General features: G+C 48.8%; 1 protein-coding gene across 4 annotated transcripts in view; it reads left to right on the forward strand.

Moving 5' to 3' along the window:
* LOC147096996 (integrin alpha-7-like) overlaps positions 1–16,057 on the forward strand; it is a 277,843-nt gene that overhangs the window by 128,239 nt on the left and 133,547 nt on the right. For all 4 annotated transcript variants that reach the window (XM_085972716.1, XM_085972713.1, XM_085972714.1 and 1 more), the window contains one exon: positions 15,662–15,869. In XM_085972716.1, the coding sequence (XP_085828842.1) occupies positions 15,662–15,869 (208 nt within the window). The remainder of the gene's footprint in view (positions 1–15,661; positions 15,870–16,057) is intronic.

A 16,057-nucleotide genomic window follows, 5' to 3' on the forward strand; every position in this document is an offset into this window, starting at 1 on the left:
GGAAAAAAAAAAATTTTTGGAACGATTTAATTTAACTGACACTAATAAATAATCTATCCGCCTTTCTGGAGAGGTGGGCCTTGAGTTTTGACTTCCGTACAGCTGCGGCCATATATATTAGGCTTTGATATAACAATTTTTTTTAATCTAAAGTGAGTTTTTGAACTTGTGCATCTGTTATGTGAACAGTCAGCCGTTTTCTTAAGCGTGTTGTGTATTTCTAACACGGTGTACGTTTCTTTCTCTGTAGCCTGCACTCACCTTGAGTGAACCTACCTCCAAACTGAACCAAACTGGTACAGAATGCAGTGAGAGTGCCCGCAGGGTCCACAGTATACATTGTTGAGGACATTTGCTTTTTATCTCGGAAAACTAAACCAAACTGAGCTGAAGCAAATGAGTTCCGTGTAAACCTCAGTATAGGTGGCTATAGGAGACGTAACTTCTTGCCTAGTCACCGCACACAGGCTCTCGGGTGTCAGCTTGGCTCAGTTGCTGGTGCTCTTGCCTTCGAGTCAGAAGGTTGTGGGCTCAAGCCCCGGTCCAGGACTTGAGCACACAATCTCTGCTGATGCTTGGGTGCAACACTGAGAGAGCGCTGTGTTGTCAAGAGGTACCGTCTTTTGGATGAGACGTCAAACCCAGGCCCCCGTTTGCCTGTTCAGGGGGGACGTAAAAGATTCCACACCAGTATTTGAAGATGATCAGGGGAAATACTCCCTGGTACATATCTTGGTAATCATTACTCCCTCAACCAAAACTGATAAACTGTTCAGTTATTTCAATCGCTGTGTGTGAGATCTTGCTGTGCACACATTGGCTACAAAACAACAGTGACTACATTTCCAAAGTAACTCATTGGTTGTAAAGCACTTTGGGGTATCCTGAGGATGTGAAGAGTGCTGTATGAAATGCAAGTTTCTTTATTTCCCTTCTACAAACTGGGAGCCACTTATTTACTCCTGGGTGGTTGCCGTTCTGCACCAAACAGGTTTGGTTTTCCCGAGTTGAGTTCAAATTTATGAACATTTATGAAACAACATATTTTGGACCCTGCAGAACGCCTCCATACGGCATTTCCTATTGGTTTGAGTGTAGGCTTGCTTGTCCCCATTAACCAAATTGGGAATTACTCCCCTCCCCCTGCCACCCCAACTGACGATTCACTGTCAGAGGTCCTCCTCTTCAGACCTTAGTCTTCCTGCACCTCTGTGTAGTCCAATCATGAAGCCTGTGCTGGCGTTTCCTTCAGGACTCAGCCAGACAGGTTCGGGAAAGAGTGGACTTTGAAGTCCTTCTAAACTTCTTGTTCTAAGCTGTGTAGACCAGAAAGGTCCCAGATTCAATCCCTGGTCAGTCCTGAGTGAGCAGACCTTGCTAGGGTGATGATAAAAGAGCTCCAATTGACTTCAGCATTCCTGGGCCAGGCAGAGGGGAAGAAATCAGCCTCTGGCTACTCCTGATCGAGGATCAGCTGGAATGTCTCTCCTTGGTCATGGCCAGCATGCACTATCTAGCCTCAGATATAGAGAGTGGCCACTTGAGTGAGGCACCAGAGGGCATCTGCCATGTATGAAACTGGACCCTAATATAAGTCAGCACCTTAAGGAAGGAAGGGGAGAAAATTGAGGGGGAGGGGGGTGCGGGGAGTGGGTTTTGTCCATTTCCCGGACTCCTGACACACATTACCTGAGCTCAAGTGTCTCCAAGGTCTTCACTAATGGTGTTGTGGGAGGTTGCTGAAGTGCTTCCTCTGGGGAAGCTCCTGCTGATTTTCACACCAACCTGACTAGACATCTCCCCCTCTGCGTGGGACCGAGCTTCATTCTTCCCCTGCAACTGGCACCTTGCTGTCTGGAGAAAGGCCAAAGAGGAGGAGGAGGAGGTGGTGGGGTAGGGGAACAAACAACAGACGAGGCTGGGTCTCTCACTCTGTGGTCCAGTGCACTGAAATACCTGGGACGCACTGAGGAACAAGTGCTTAATATTGAACAGATATGACCCTTGTCCCTTAATGGCTATTTTAAAAGGCAATGATTAATTCAAATTCTGTTTCACCACCCCCTCCCAAAAGCACTGACTCATCCTAGGATGCAGTTTCATAGGCACAGTCAGCCCTCTGGTATCACTCAAGTGGTTGCAAGTGTTGGAAGGCTATTCCACCATGATCCTGCCCTCATGCCAGGTTCACACGTGGGTGATCAGGAGTGGGAACCCGGACCAGTTTGTCCCCCTCCTATCCTAGGCTGGGGTGCTGAGGCCAATTGCAGCACCCCAATTGCCAGCCTGGCTGAGATTGGCTGGCACGGCACAGACAGGGGGGATTTAAACCTGGGACCTTCCTAGTCTGTGTGGCTCAGGACCAAGCGGGCTTGTGTATTTGCCCAGCAAGTACTGGAGAGGAGTAGGATCAAACTGCTTTCAAGGGCTTCAGCACCGGCTAAACCACGAGGGCGGGGGAGGAGACAGAAGTTGGATCTGCGTCATCCATACTTTTTAAAATCTTTCTTGGATTTGTATGCAGTTGAAAAGAATGGAGATTTTATGTTAAGTCCCCCGCCCAGAAAAGTGGATATTTTGCTTTGGTATAACCCATCTAAACTGAACAAAGGATATCGCTTACCGTTCATTCCTCGTTTCAAAAAAATCAATTAACGGGCAGTTTGTTAACTGCCATTTTGCTTTGCACACATCTTCACACATAACCAGTTATAAACGCTGAGAATTTAAGGTGTTTCATGATTGTATTTATGGTCATTTCACATCCACAATTGCTTGAAATGTTTTTTCTTTCACGTGACTCGTTCCCAAGTGTAAAATCAGACGTTGCTGCGGTGCCACGTAGTCCTCGTTCAGTCATGATGCATGGTCTTTGTCCTTCCGAAGCTGCCCAACTGAATTGGACCTTCACCTGCCCTTGAGCCCTGCCACTGGGGATTGTGTCACAGAGGCCTAGTTTGATTATGCTTCCATTTATTTTCCAATGGGGGAATCACAGCTCTTTGGCCACACGTTGACCCTCAGGGTGCATCAAGAGGTTGAGAAATTTTGGCACACATGTTCGTGGCATGGCACGTTGGGACACCAGCGCTACCAGACCACCTTTTACACATTGCGTTCCTCGGTTTAAGGAAGGTATAAAGCCCATACTTAGTATTCTGCAGGTCATGGACCAATGTCTAACTCTTGAGGAGTAACAGTGAACAGACAGATAATATCATTGATGACTTGGAAATGTGATTGACTGAGGGAACTGGTGCTGGGTGGTGGGTTAGATACTATCCTTTCCCCCATGGGACTTGGGTTGGAATCCAGTCCAAACCGATGGGATAGAAGTCCCCTTAGTCTGCTGGCTTGAAGGGTCCTGTGTTCAATGGGTTTGGGCAGTCTGAACCCAGTTTCTGGTGGATGTGAGTCTAGAGCACAAAACTGCCCCTAATTCGGCACCAAATTGGCAATCGCACTCTGAGATGGCACAAAGGTGGCTGCTGGAGGGGTTGGGCGGATGGAAATAGGGGATGCTGTTAAGGCACAAGGTACAAATGCCCCCCCCCCCACTCCACCGCCACCGCCCCCCCCCCCCCCGCCCCACCAGGAGATTGCCTCTTTTTCTCCATAGTTAAAGAGTCTCAAATGAAATTGTGCAAATGCACAGCTTTGAAACGTGTGAATTCGGAAAATGCAACTTGTTAAATGCAGAAAGCAGAGGCAGCATGACCCTGCGACTACCTGCGCTCCACCAGAACTGAGCGGTTGATGCTGCTGTTGAGTGTCTCAAATGCAAAGGACGTACTTCCACAGCACAAAACACCCATCACCTTGAGTCGCACACCAAAATTTTTTTGAAAGAGCTGGCACAGACTCGATGGGCCAAATGGCCTCCTTCTGTGCTGTACTATTCTATGATCCTATGATTGATTCTGGTGGTGTGCATTATTAGACCATTTACCGTGCCTGATTTTTAAGTTAGTTACAGAGCGAGCAGATGGTACTCTAGTTTTTGTGCATAGAACTTATGGAAAAGTCCTTAGCACTGGTGTGGTGAAAGCATGCTTGTACAGGCATGTCTTTAAGAATGCCTGTTGTTACTGGATCCTATTGTATGTACTCAGGTTTCTTGTACATAATTATGTCCCTGTCTAGGGCTAAAAGCCAGGAGGTCATCTTATTCGCAAATCCCAGGTTCCAGGCCACAATCTCGTCACAGACATGGATCCGCTCCAGTTCACTGATGTCAACTGTTGCTCTGCTACCCGCCCCCAGCACTGTGAGAGTAAAGTGGCAACTTTATCTCCCAGTTCCTGACTTCAGTCCAGGTCTCTCCTATCAGACTAAAATTAGATGCAGTCCAGTGGGGTAGGTACAGAGAGAGGGGATTTAAAATCAGACACAGTCCAGCGGGGTAGGTACAGAGAGAGGGGATTTAAAATCAGACACAGTCCCGCGGGGTAGGTACAGAGAGAGGGGATTTAAAATCAGACACAGTCCAGCAGGGTAGGTACAGAGAGAGGGGATTTAAAATCAGACACAGTCCCGCGGGGTAGGTACAGAGAGAGGGGATTTAAAATCAGACACTGTCCAGCGGGGTAGGTACAGAGAGAGGGGATTTAAAATCAGACACAGTCCCGCGGGGTAGGTACAGAGAGAGGGGATTTAAAATCAGACACAGTCCAGCGGGGTAGATACAGAGAGAGAGGATTTAAAATCAGACACTGTCCCGCGGGGTAGGTACAGAGAGAGAGGATTTAAAATCAGACACAGTCCAGCGGGGTAGGTACAGAGAGAGGGGATTTAAAATCAGACACTGTCCCGCGGGGTAGGTACAGAGAGAGAGGATTTAAAATCAGACACAGTCCAGCGGGGTAGGTACAGAGAGAGGGGATTTAAAATCAGACACAGTCCAGCGGGGTAGGTACAGAGAGAGAGGATTTAAAATCAGACACAGTCCAGCGAGGTAGGTACAGAGAGAGAGGATTTAAAATCAGACACAGTCCAGCGGGGTAGGTACAGAGAGAGGGGATTTAAAATCAGACACAGTCCCGCGGGGTAGGTACAGAGAGAGAGGATTTAAAATCAGACACTGTCCAGCGGGGTAGATACAGAGAGAGGGGATTTAAAATCAGACACAGTCCAGCGGGGTAGGTACAGAGAGAGGGGATTTAAAATCAGACACAGTCCAGCGGGGTAGGTACAGAGAGAGGGGATTTAAAATCAGACACTGTCCAGCGGGGTAGATACAGAGAGAGGGGATTTAAAATCAGACACAGTCCAGTGGGGTAGGTACAGAGAGAGAGGATTTAAAATCAGACACTGTCCAGCGGGGTAGATACAGAGAGAGGGGATTTAAAATCAGACACAGTCCAGTGGGGTAGGTACAGAGAGAGAGGATTTAAAATCAGACACTGTCCAGCGGGGTAGATACAGAGAGAGAGGATTTAAAATCAGACACTGTCCAGCGGGGTAGATACAGAGAGAGAGGGGATTTAAAATCAGACACAGTCCTGCGGGGTAGGTACAGAGAGAGGGGATTTAAAATCAGACACAGTCCAGTGGGGTAGGTACAGAGAGAGGGGATTTAAAATCAGACACTGTCCAGCGGGGTAGATACAGAGAGAGGGGATTTAAAATCAGACACAGTCCAGTGGGGTAGATACAGAGAGAGGGGATTTAAAATCAGACACAGTCCAGTGGGGTAGGTACAGAGAGAGAGGATTTAAAATCAGACACTGTCCAGCGGGGTAGGTACAGAGAGAGGGGATTTAAAATCAGACACAGTCCCGCGGGGTAGGTACAGAGAGAGAGGATTTAAAATCAGACACAGTCCAGCGGGGTAGGTACAGAGAGAGGGGATTTAAAATCAGACACAGTCCAGCGGGGTAGGTACAGAGAGAGGGGATTTAAAATCAGACACAGTCCCGCGGGGTAGGTACAGAGAGAGGGGATTTAAAATCAGACACAGTCCAGCGGGGTAGGTACAGAGAGAGGGGATTTAAAATCAGACACTGTCCCGCGGGGTAGGTACAGAGAGAGGGGATTTAAAATCAGACACAGTGCAGCGGGGTAGATACAGAGAGAGAGGATTTAAAATCAGACACAGTCCCGCGGGGTAGGTACAGAGAGAGGGGATTTAAAATCAGACACAGTCCAGCGGGGTAGGTACAGAGAGAGGGGATTTAAAATCAGACACAGTCCAGCGGGGTAGGTACAGAGAGAGGGGATTTAAAATCAGACACAGTCCAGCGGGGTAGGTACAGAGAGAGGGGATTTAAAATCAGACACAGTCCCGCGGGGTAGGTACAGAGAGAGGGGATTTAAAATCAGACACAGTCCAGCGGGGTAGGTACAGAGAGAGGGGATTTAAAATCAGACACAGTCCCGCGGGGTAGGTACAGAGAGAGGGGATTTAAAATCAGACACAGTCCAGCGGGGTAGGTACAGAGAGAGGGGATTTAAAATCAGACACAGTCCAGCGGGGTAGGTACAGAGAGAGGGGATTTAAAATCAGACACAGTCCAGTGGGGTAGGTACAGAGAGAGGGGATTTAAAATCAGACACAGTCCCGCGGGGTAGGTACAGAGAGAGAGGATTTAAAATCAGACACTGTCCAGTGGGGTAGGTACAGGGAGAGAGGATTTAAAATCAGACACAGTCCCGCGGGGTAGGTACAGAGAGAGAGGATTTAAAATCAGACACAGTCCAGCGGGGTAGGTACAGGGAGAGAGGATTTAAAATCAGACACTGTCCCGCGGGGTAGGTACAGAGAGAGGGGATTTAAAATCAGACACTGTCCAGCGGGGTAGGTACAGGGAGAGAGGATTTAAAATCAGACACAGTCCCGCGGGGTAGGTACAGAGAGAGAGGATTTAAAATCAGACACTGTCCAGTGGGGTAGGTACAGAGAGAGGGGATTTAAAATCAGACACAGTCCAGTGGGGTAGGTACAGAGAGAGGGGATTTAAAATCAGACACAGTCCCGCGGGGTAGGTACAGAGAGAGGGGATTTAAAATCAGACACTGTCCCGCGGGGTAGGTACAGAGAGAGGGGATTTAAAATCAGACACAGTCCCGCGGGGTAGGTACAGAGAGAGGGGATTTAAAATCAGACACAGTCCCGCGGGGTAGATACAGAGAGAGGGGATTTAAAATCAGACACAGTCCCGCGGGGTAGGTACAGAGAGAGAGGATTTAAAATCAGACACAGTCCCGCGGGGTAGGTACAGAGAGAGAGGATTTAAAATCAGACACAGTCCAGCGGGGTAGGTACAGAGAGAGGGGATTTAAAATCAGACACAGTCCCGCGGGGTAGATACAGAGAGAGAGGATTTAAAATCAGACACTGTCCCGCGGGGTAGGTACAGAGAGAGAGGATTTAAAATCAGACACTGTCCAGTGGGGTAGGTACAGAGAGAGGGGATTTAAAATCAGACACAGTCCAGCGGGGTAGATACAGAGAGAGAGGATTTAAAATCAGACACTGTCCCGTGGGGTAGGTACAGAGAGAGGGGATTTAAAATCAGACACAGTCCCGCGGGGTAGGTACAGAGAGAGGGGATTTAAAATCAGACACAGTCCCGCGGGGTAGATACAGAGAGAGGGGATTTAAAATCAGACACAGTCCCGCGGGGTAGGTACAGAGAGAGAGGATTTAAAATCAGACACAGTCCCGCGGGGTAGGTACAGAGAGAGAGGATTTAAAATCAGACACAGTCCAGCGGGGTAGGTACAGAGAGAGGGGATTTAAAATCAGACACAGTCCCGCGGGGTAGATACAGAGAGAGAGGATTTAAAATCAGACACTGTCCCGCGGGGTAGGTACAGAGAGAGAGGATTTAAAATCAGACACTGTCCAGTGGGGTAGGTACAGAGAGAGGGGATTTAAAATCAGACACAGTCCCGCGGGGTAGATACAGAGAGAGAGGATTTAAAATCAGACACAGTCCAGCGGGGTAGGTACAGGGAGAGGGGATTTAAAATCAGACACAGTCCCGCGGGGTAGGTACAGAGAGAGGGGATTTAAAATCAGACACAGTCCAGTGGGGTAGGTACAGAGAGAGGGGATTTAAAATCAGACACAGTCCAGTGGGGTAGATACAGAGAGAGGGGATTTAAAATCAGACACAGTCCAGTGGGGTAGGTACAGAGAGAGGGGATTTAAAATCAGACACAGTCCAACGGGGTAGGTACAGAGAGAGGGGATTTAAAATCAGACACTGTCCAGCGGGGTAGATACAGAGAGAGGGGATTTAAAATCAGACACAGTCCAGTGGGGTAGGTACAGAGAGAGAGGATTTAAAATCAGACACTGTCCAGCGGGGTAGATACAGAGAGAGGGGATTTAAAATCAGACACAGTCCAGTGGGGTAGGTACAGAGAGAGAGGATTTAAAATCAGACACTGTCCAGCGGGGTAGATACAGAGAGAGAGGATTTAAAATCAGACACTGTCCAGCGGGGTAGATACAGAGAGAGAGGGGATTTAAAATCAGACACAGTCCTGCGGGGTAGGTACAGAGAGAGGGGATTTAAAATCAGACACAGTCCAGTGGGGTAGGTACAGAGAGAGGGGATTTAAAATCAGACACTGTCCAGCGGGGTAGATACAGAGAGAGGGGATTTAAAATCAGACACAGTCCAGTGGGGTAGATACAGAGAGAGGGGATTTAAAATCAGACACAGTCCAGTGGGGTAGGTACAGAGAGAGAGGATTTAAAATCAGACACTGTCCAGCGGGGTAGGTACAGAGAGAGGGGATTTAAAATCAGACACAGTCCCGCGGGGTAGGTACAGAGAGAGAGGATTTAAAATCAGACACAGTCCAGCGGGGTAGGTACAGAGAGAGGGGATTTAAAATCAGACACAGTCCAGCGGGGTAGGTACAGAGAGAGGGGATTTAAAATCAGACACAGTCCCGCGGGGTAGGTACAGAGAGAGGGGATTTAAAATCAGACACAGTCCAGCGGGGTAGGTACAGAGAGAGGGGATTTAAAATCAGACACTGTCCCGCGGGGTCGGTACAGAGAGAGGGGATTTAAAATCAGACACAGTGCAGCGGGGTAGATACAGAGAGAGAGGATTTAAAATCAGACACAGTCCCGCGGGGTAGGTACAGAGAGAGGGGATTTAAAATCAGACACAGTCCAGCGGGGTAGGTACAGAGAGAGGGGATTTAAAATCAGACACAGTCCAGCGGGGTAGGTACAGAGAGAGGGGATTTAAAATCAGACACAGTCCAGCGGGGTAGGTACAGAGAGAGGGGATTTAAAATCAGACACAGTCCCGCGGGGTAGGTACAGAGAGAGGGGATTTAAAATCAGACACAGTCCAGCGGGGTAGGTACAGAGAGAGGGGATTTAAAATCAGACACAGTCCCGCGGGGTAGGTACAGAGAGAGGGGATTTAAAATCAGACACAGTCCAGCGGGGTAGGTACAGAGAGAGGGGATTTAAAATCAGACACAGTCCAGCGGGGTAGGTACAGAGAGAGGGGATTTAAAATCAGACACAGTCCAGTGGGGTAGGTACAGAGAGAGGGGATTTAAAATCAGACACAGTCCCGCGGGGTAGGTACAGAGAGAGAGGATTTAAAATCAGACACTGTCCAGCGGGGTAGGTACAGGGAGAGAGGATTTAAAATCAGACACTGTCCCGCGGGGTAGGTACAGAGAGAGGGGATTTAAAATCAGACACTGTCCAGCGGGGTAGGTACAGGGAGAGAGGATTTAAAATCAGACACAGTCCCGCGGGGTAGGTACAGAGAGAGAGGATTTAAAATCAGACACTGTCCAGTGGGGTAGGTACAGAGAGAGGGGATTTAAAATCAGACACAGTCCAGTGGGGTAGGTACAGAGAGAGGGGATTTAAAATCAGACACAGTCCCGCGGGGTAGGTACAGAGAGAGGGGATTTAAAATCAGACACTGTCCCGCGGGGTAGGTACAGAGAGAGGGGATTTAAAATCAGACACAGTCCCGCGGGGTAGGTACAGAGAGAGGGGATTTAAAATCAGACACAGTCCCGCGGGGTAGATACAGAGAGAGGGGATTTAAAATCAGACACAGTCCCGCGGGGTAGGTACAGAGAGAGAGGATTTAAAATCAGACACAGTCCCGCGGGGTAGGTACAGAGAGAGAGGATTTAAAATCAGACACAGTCCAGCGGGGTAGGTACAGAGAGAGGGGATTTAAAATCAGACACAGTCCCGCGGGGTAGATACAGAGAGAGAGGATTTAAAATCAGACACTGTCCCGCGGGGTAGGTACAGAGAGAGAGGATTTAAAATCAGACACTGTCCAGTGGGGTAGGTACAGAGAGAGGGGATTTAAAATCAGACACAGTCCAGCGGGGTAGATACAGAGAGAGAGGATTTAAAATCAGACACTGTCCCGTGGGGTAGGTACAGAGAGAGGGGATTTAAAATCAGACACAGTCCCGCGGGGTAGGTACAGAGAGAGGGGATTTAAAATCAGACACAGTCCCGCGGGGTAGATACAGAGAGAGGGGATTTAAAATCAGACACAGTCCCGCGGGGTAGGTACAGAGAGAGAGGATTTAAAATCAGACACAGTCCCGCGGGGTAGGTACAGAGAGAGAGGATTTAAAATCAGACACAGTCCAGCGGGGTAGGTACAGAGAGAGGGGATTTAAAATCAGACACAGTCCCGCGGGGTAGATACAGAGAGAGAGGATTTAAAATCAGACACTGTCCCGCGGGGTAGGTACAGAGAGAGAGGATTTAAAATCAGACACTGTCCAGTGGGGTAGGTACAGAGAGAGGGGATTTAAAATCAGACACAGTCCCGCGGGGTAGATACAGAGAGAGAGGATTTAAAATCAGACACAGTCCAGCGGGGTAGGTACAGGGAGAGGGGATTTAAAATCAGACACAGTCCCGCGGGGTAGGTACAGAGAGAGGGGATTTAAAATCAGACACAGTCCAGTGGGGTAGGTACAGAGAGAGGGGATTTAAAATCAGACACAGTCCAGTGGGGTAGATACAGAGAGAGGGGATTTAAAATCAGACACAGTCCAGTGGGGTAGGTACAGAGAGAGGGGATTTAAAATCAGACACAGTCCAGCGGGGTAGATACAGAGAGAGGGGATTTAAAATCAGACACAGTCCAGCGGGGTAGGTACAGAGAGAGGGGATTTAAAATCAGACACAGTCCAGCGGGGTAGATACAGAGAGAGGGGATTTAAAATCAGACACAGTCCCGCGGGGTAGGTACAGAGAGAGAGGATTTAAAATCAGACACAGTCCAGTGGGGTAGGTACAGAGAGAGGGGATTTAAAATCAGACACAGTCCAGCGGGGTAGGTACAGAGAGAGAGGATTTAAAATCAGACACAGTCCCGCGGGGTAGGTACAGAGAGAGAGGATTTAAAATCAGACACAGTCCAGCGGTGTAGGTACAGAGAGAGGGGATTTAAAATCAGACACTGTCCAGCGGGGTAGATACAGAGAGAGGGGATTTAAAATCAGACACAGTCCAGTGAGGTAGGTACAGAGAAAGGGGATTTAAAATCAGACACAGTCCAGCGGGGTAGGTACAGAGAGAGGGGATTTAAAATCAGACACAGTCCCGCGGGGTAGGTACAGAGAGAGAGGATTTAAAATCAGACACAGTCCCGCGGGGTAGATACAGAGAGAGGGGATTTAAAATCAGACACAGTCCAGCGGGGTAGGTACAGAGAGAGGGGATTTAAAATCAGACACAGTCCCGCGGGGTAGGTACAGAGAGAGAGGATTTAAAATCAGACACAGTCCCGCGGGGTAGATACAGAGAGAGGGGATTTAAAATCAGACACATTCCAGCGGGGTAGATACAGAGAGAGGGGATTTAAAATCAGACACAGTCCCGCGGGGTAGGTACAGAGAGAGAGGATTTAAAATCAGACACTGTCCAGTTGGGTAGATACAGAGAGAGGGGATTTAAAATCAGACACAGTCCAGTGAGGTAGGTACAGAGAGAGAGGATTTAAAATCAGACACAGTCCAGCGGGGTAGGTACAGAGAGAGGGGATTTAAAATCAGACACAGTCCCGCGGGGTAGATACAGAGAGAGGGGATTTAAAATCAGACACTGTCCCGCGGGGTAGATACAGAGAGAGGGGATTTAAAATCAGACACAGTCCAGCGGGGTAGGTACAGAGAGAGAGGATTTAAAATCAGACACTGTCCAGTGGGGTAGATACAGAGAGAGGGGATTTAAAATCAGACACAGTCCAGCGGGGTAGATACAGAGAGAGAGGGGATTTAAAATCAGACACAGTCCAGCGGGGTAGGTACAGAGAGAGAGGATTTAAAATCAGACACAGTCCCGCGGGGTAGGTACAGAGAGAGAGGATTTAAAATCAGACACAGTCCAGCGGGGTAGATACAGAGAGAGAGGGGATTTAAAATCAGACACTGTCCAGTGAGGTAGGTACAGAGAGAGAGGATTTAAAATCAGACACAGTCCCGCGGGGTAGGTACAGAGAGAGAGGATTTAAAATCAGACACAGTCCAGCGGGGTAGGTACAGAGAGAGAGGATTTAAAATCAGACACAGTCCCGCGGGGTAGGTACAGAGAGAGGGGATTTAAAATCAGACACAGTCCCGCGGGGTAGGTACAGAGAGAGGGGATTTAAAATCAGACACAGTCCAGCGGGGTAGGTACAGAGAGAGGGGATTTAAAATCAGACACAGTCCCGCGGGGTAGGTACAGAGAGAGGGGATTTAAAATCAGACACAGTCCCGCGGGGTAGATACAGAGAGAGGGGATTTAAAATCAGACACAGTCCCGCGGGGTAGGTACAGAGAGAGAGGATTTAAAATCAGACACTGTCCAGCGGGGTAGGTACAGAGAGAGAGGATTTAAAATCAGACACAGTCCAGCGGGGTAGGTACAGAGAGAGGGGATTTAAAATCAGACACAGTCCAGTGGGGTAGGTACAGAGAGAGGGGATTTAAAATCAGACACAGTCCCGCGGGGTAGATACAGAGAGAGGGGATTTAAAATCAGACACAGTCCCGCGGGGTAGGTACAGAGAGAGGGGATTTAAAATCAGACACTGTCCAGTGGGGTAGGTACAGAGAGAGGGGATTTAAAATCAGACACAGTCCAGCGGGGTAGGTACAGAGAGAGAGGATTTAAAATCAGACACAGTCCCGCGGGGTAGGTACAGAGAGAGGGGATTTAAAATCAGACACAGTCCAGCGGGGTAGGTACAGAGAGAGGGGATTTAAAATCAGACACAGTCCAGTGGGGTAGGTACAGAGAGAGGGGATTTAAAATCAGACACTGTCCAGTGGGGTAGGTACAGAGAGAGAGGATTTAAAATCAGACACTGTCCAGCGGGGTAGGTACAGAGAGAGAGGATTTAAAATCAGACACTGTCCCGCGGGGTAGGTACAGAGAGAGGGGATTTAAAATCAGACACAGTCCCGCGGGGTAGGTACAGAGAGAGGGGATTTAAAATCAGACACAGTCCAGCGGGGTAGATACAGAGAGAGGGGATTTAAAATCAGACACAGTCCCGCGGGGTAGGTACAGAGAGAGGGGATTTAAAATCAGACACAGTCCCGCGGGGTAGGTACAGAGAGAGGGGATTTAAAATCAGACACTGTCCAGCGGGGTAGATACAGAGAGAGGGGATTTAAAATCAGACACAGTCCAGCGGGGTAGGTACAGAGAGAGAGGATTTAAAATCAGACACTGTCCAGCCGGGTAGGTACAGGGAGAGGGGATTTAAAATCAGACACAGTCCCGCGGGGTAGGTACAGAGAGAGGGGATTTAAAATCAGACACTGTCCAGTGGGGTAGGTACAGAGAGAGGGGATTTAAAATCAGACACAGTCCCGCGGGGTAGGTACAGAGAGAGGGGATTTAAAATCAGACACAGTCCAGCGGGGTAGGTACAGAGAGAGGGGATTTAAAATCAGACACAGTCCCGCGGGGTAGGTACAGAGAGAGGGGATTTAAAATCAGACACTGTCCAGCGGGGTAGGTACAGAGAGAGGGGATTTAAAATCAGACACTGTCCAGCGGGGTAGGTACAGAGAGAGGGGATTTAAAATCAGACACAGTCCAGCGGGGTAGGTACAGAGAGAGAGGATTTAAAATCAGACACTGTCCAGTGGGGTAGGTACAGAGAGAGGGGATTTAAAATCAGACACAGTCCAGCGGGGTAGGTACAGAGAGAGGGGATTTAAAATCAGACACAGTCCAGCGGGGTAGGTACAGAGAGAGAGGATTTAAAATCAGACACTGTCCAGTGGGGTAGGTACAGAGAGAGGGGATTTAAAATCACACAGTCCAACAGGCTAGGAGGGATTGGCTCAATACTACACAAGGACTAACTACACAGAGCTTACCCACTTAGCCTTCTATTTTGTTTTACATTTTATGAAGTGTTTTTGGCTAATAATGCACACCTTCTTGCTCCTGAAACAATTGGGTTTAACACACTATCCAACTCAAGGACAGATTACTACTCGACTGCAAACTACAGCATTGTCCGCTGTTGGTCTCCTTGTCCCGAAAGTGCCTCATTGTGATCAAGGATGGGCTGCTGACCATGTTATACTGCAGCTTGTAGCTGACCGAATTTGATTGTTACTTTTTGCCCAGAGTCAGCTGTGGCTCAGTGGGCAGCACCCTCGCCTCTGAGTCAGAAGGTTGTGGGTTCAAGTCCCACTCCAGAGACTTGAGCACATAAAGCTAGGCTGACAATCCAGTGCAGTGCTGAGGGAGTGCTGCACTGTCGGAGGTGCCGTCTTTCAGAAGAGATGTTAAACTGAGGCCCCCTCAGGTGGATGTAAAAAATCCCATGGAACTATTTTGAAGAAGAGCAGGGGAGTTCTCCCCGGTGTCCTCGCCAATATTTATCCCTCAATCAACATTACAAAAACATGATCTGGTCATTATCACATTGCTGTTTGTGGGAGCTTGCTGTGCGCAAATTGGCTGCCGCGTTTCCCACATTACAACAGTGATTCTACTTGAAAGGTACTTCATTGACTGTGAAGCGCTTTGAGACGTCCGGTGGTCGCGAAAGGCGCTATAGAAATGCAAGTCTTTCTTTCTTTAAATCAGAATTTGTTTAAAACAAATTTATTTGAAGAAATCTGAAACCTGGATTGTAAACACAGGCGTTCCACCAGATCTAGGACCCGGCGAAGCACAAACTATCCCCAGCACTGACGCACAGAGTCACTGATACAGATTTCTTTTCTGGCGGAGGCGCGGTGGGGGAGGGGGGGGTGAAGGGCGAAGACTGTTCCTGGTTGCCGTAGGAACCGAGCCAACCTGAAACCAAACAAAAACAACCTCCTTTACTGCAAACTTGGGAGATTGGGTGCAACAGCCACGGCCTGCTTTAAACTCAATGTTTTAGCCCAATGTCCTGTTGTACTCTGATATCTGTGTTACTAACACATGCTTACATACCTCAATGTGCTGACTCAGGTAACCGATGACATGCCCAATAGGTTCTGCACCATTCAACCTAACTTGGTTTACACACAATTCCTGAGGGATGCCTAACCAATGGTTATTAAAACATTTACTCCACCTGCCCCCCGCCCCAGTGCATGATGGCCTCTGTTTCTAAAATTCCTTGCACGCTAGCTGTGCCACCAGCTCCATAAACCAGCGTTTTTTTTTAACCGCCTGTACTCCTTTCAGGATTCTCTGTAGATTCAGGTAAAGGGCTCACTCGGCAGAACGAGCTGAGTGTGGTCTCTGGAGCGCCGAGAGCCAACCACACGGGCGCGGTGGTGATCCTGACCAAAAAAGGCGTCAACAGACTGGCACCGGAATACATCCTGTGGGGGGAGGAGCTGGGGTCATCCTACGGCTACGCTGTCGCCACAGTTGACCTCAACAGCGACGGGTAAGATGAAATCCGTTAAATCGTTCTCTCTCTCACTCGATGGTGCATTAAGTGACGCTTTAGCCTTACAAGCCTCCGAGATCTCGGCGCTCCTCCAATTCTGCCCACTTGCGCATCACCATTGGCAGCTGTGCCTTCAGCTGCCTGGGCCCTAAGTTCTGGAATTCCTTCCCTCAACCACTCCACCT

This window comes from Somniosus microcephalus, chromosome 33, assembly GCF_052327205.1.
Source record: "Somniosus microcephalus isolate GS21.2 chromosome 33, FLI_Smic_1.0, whole genome shotgun sequence".
NCBI lineage: Eukaryota > Metazoa > Chordata > Chondrichthyes > Squaliformes > Somniosidae > Somniosus > Somniosus microcephalus.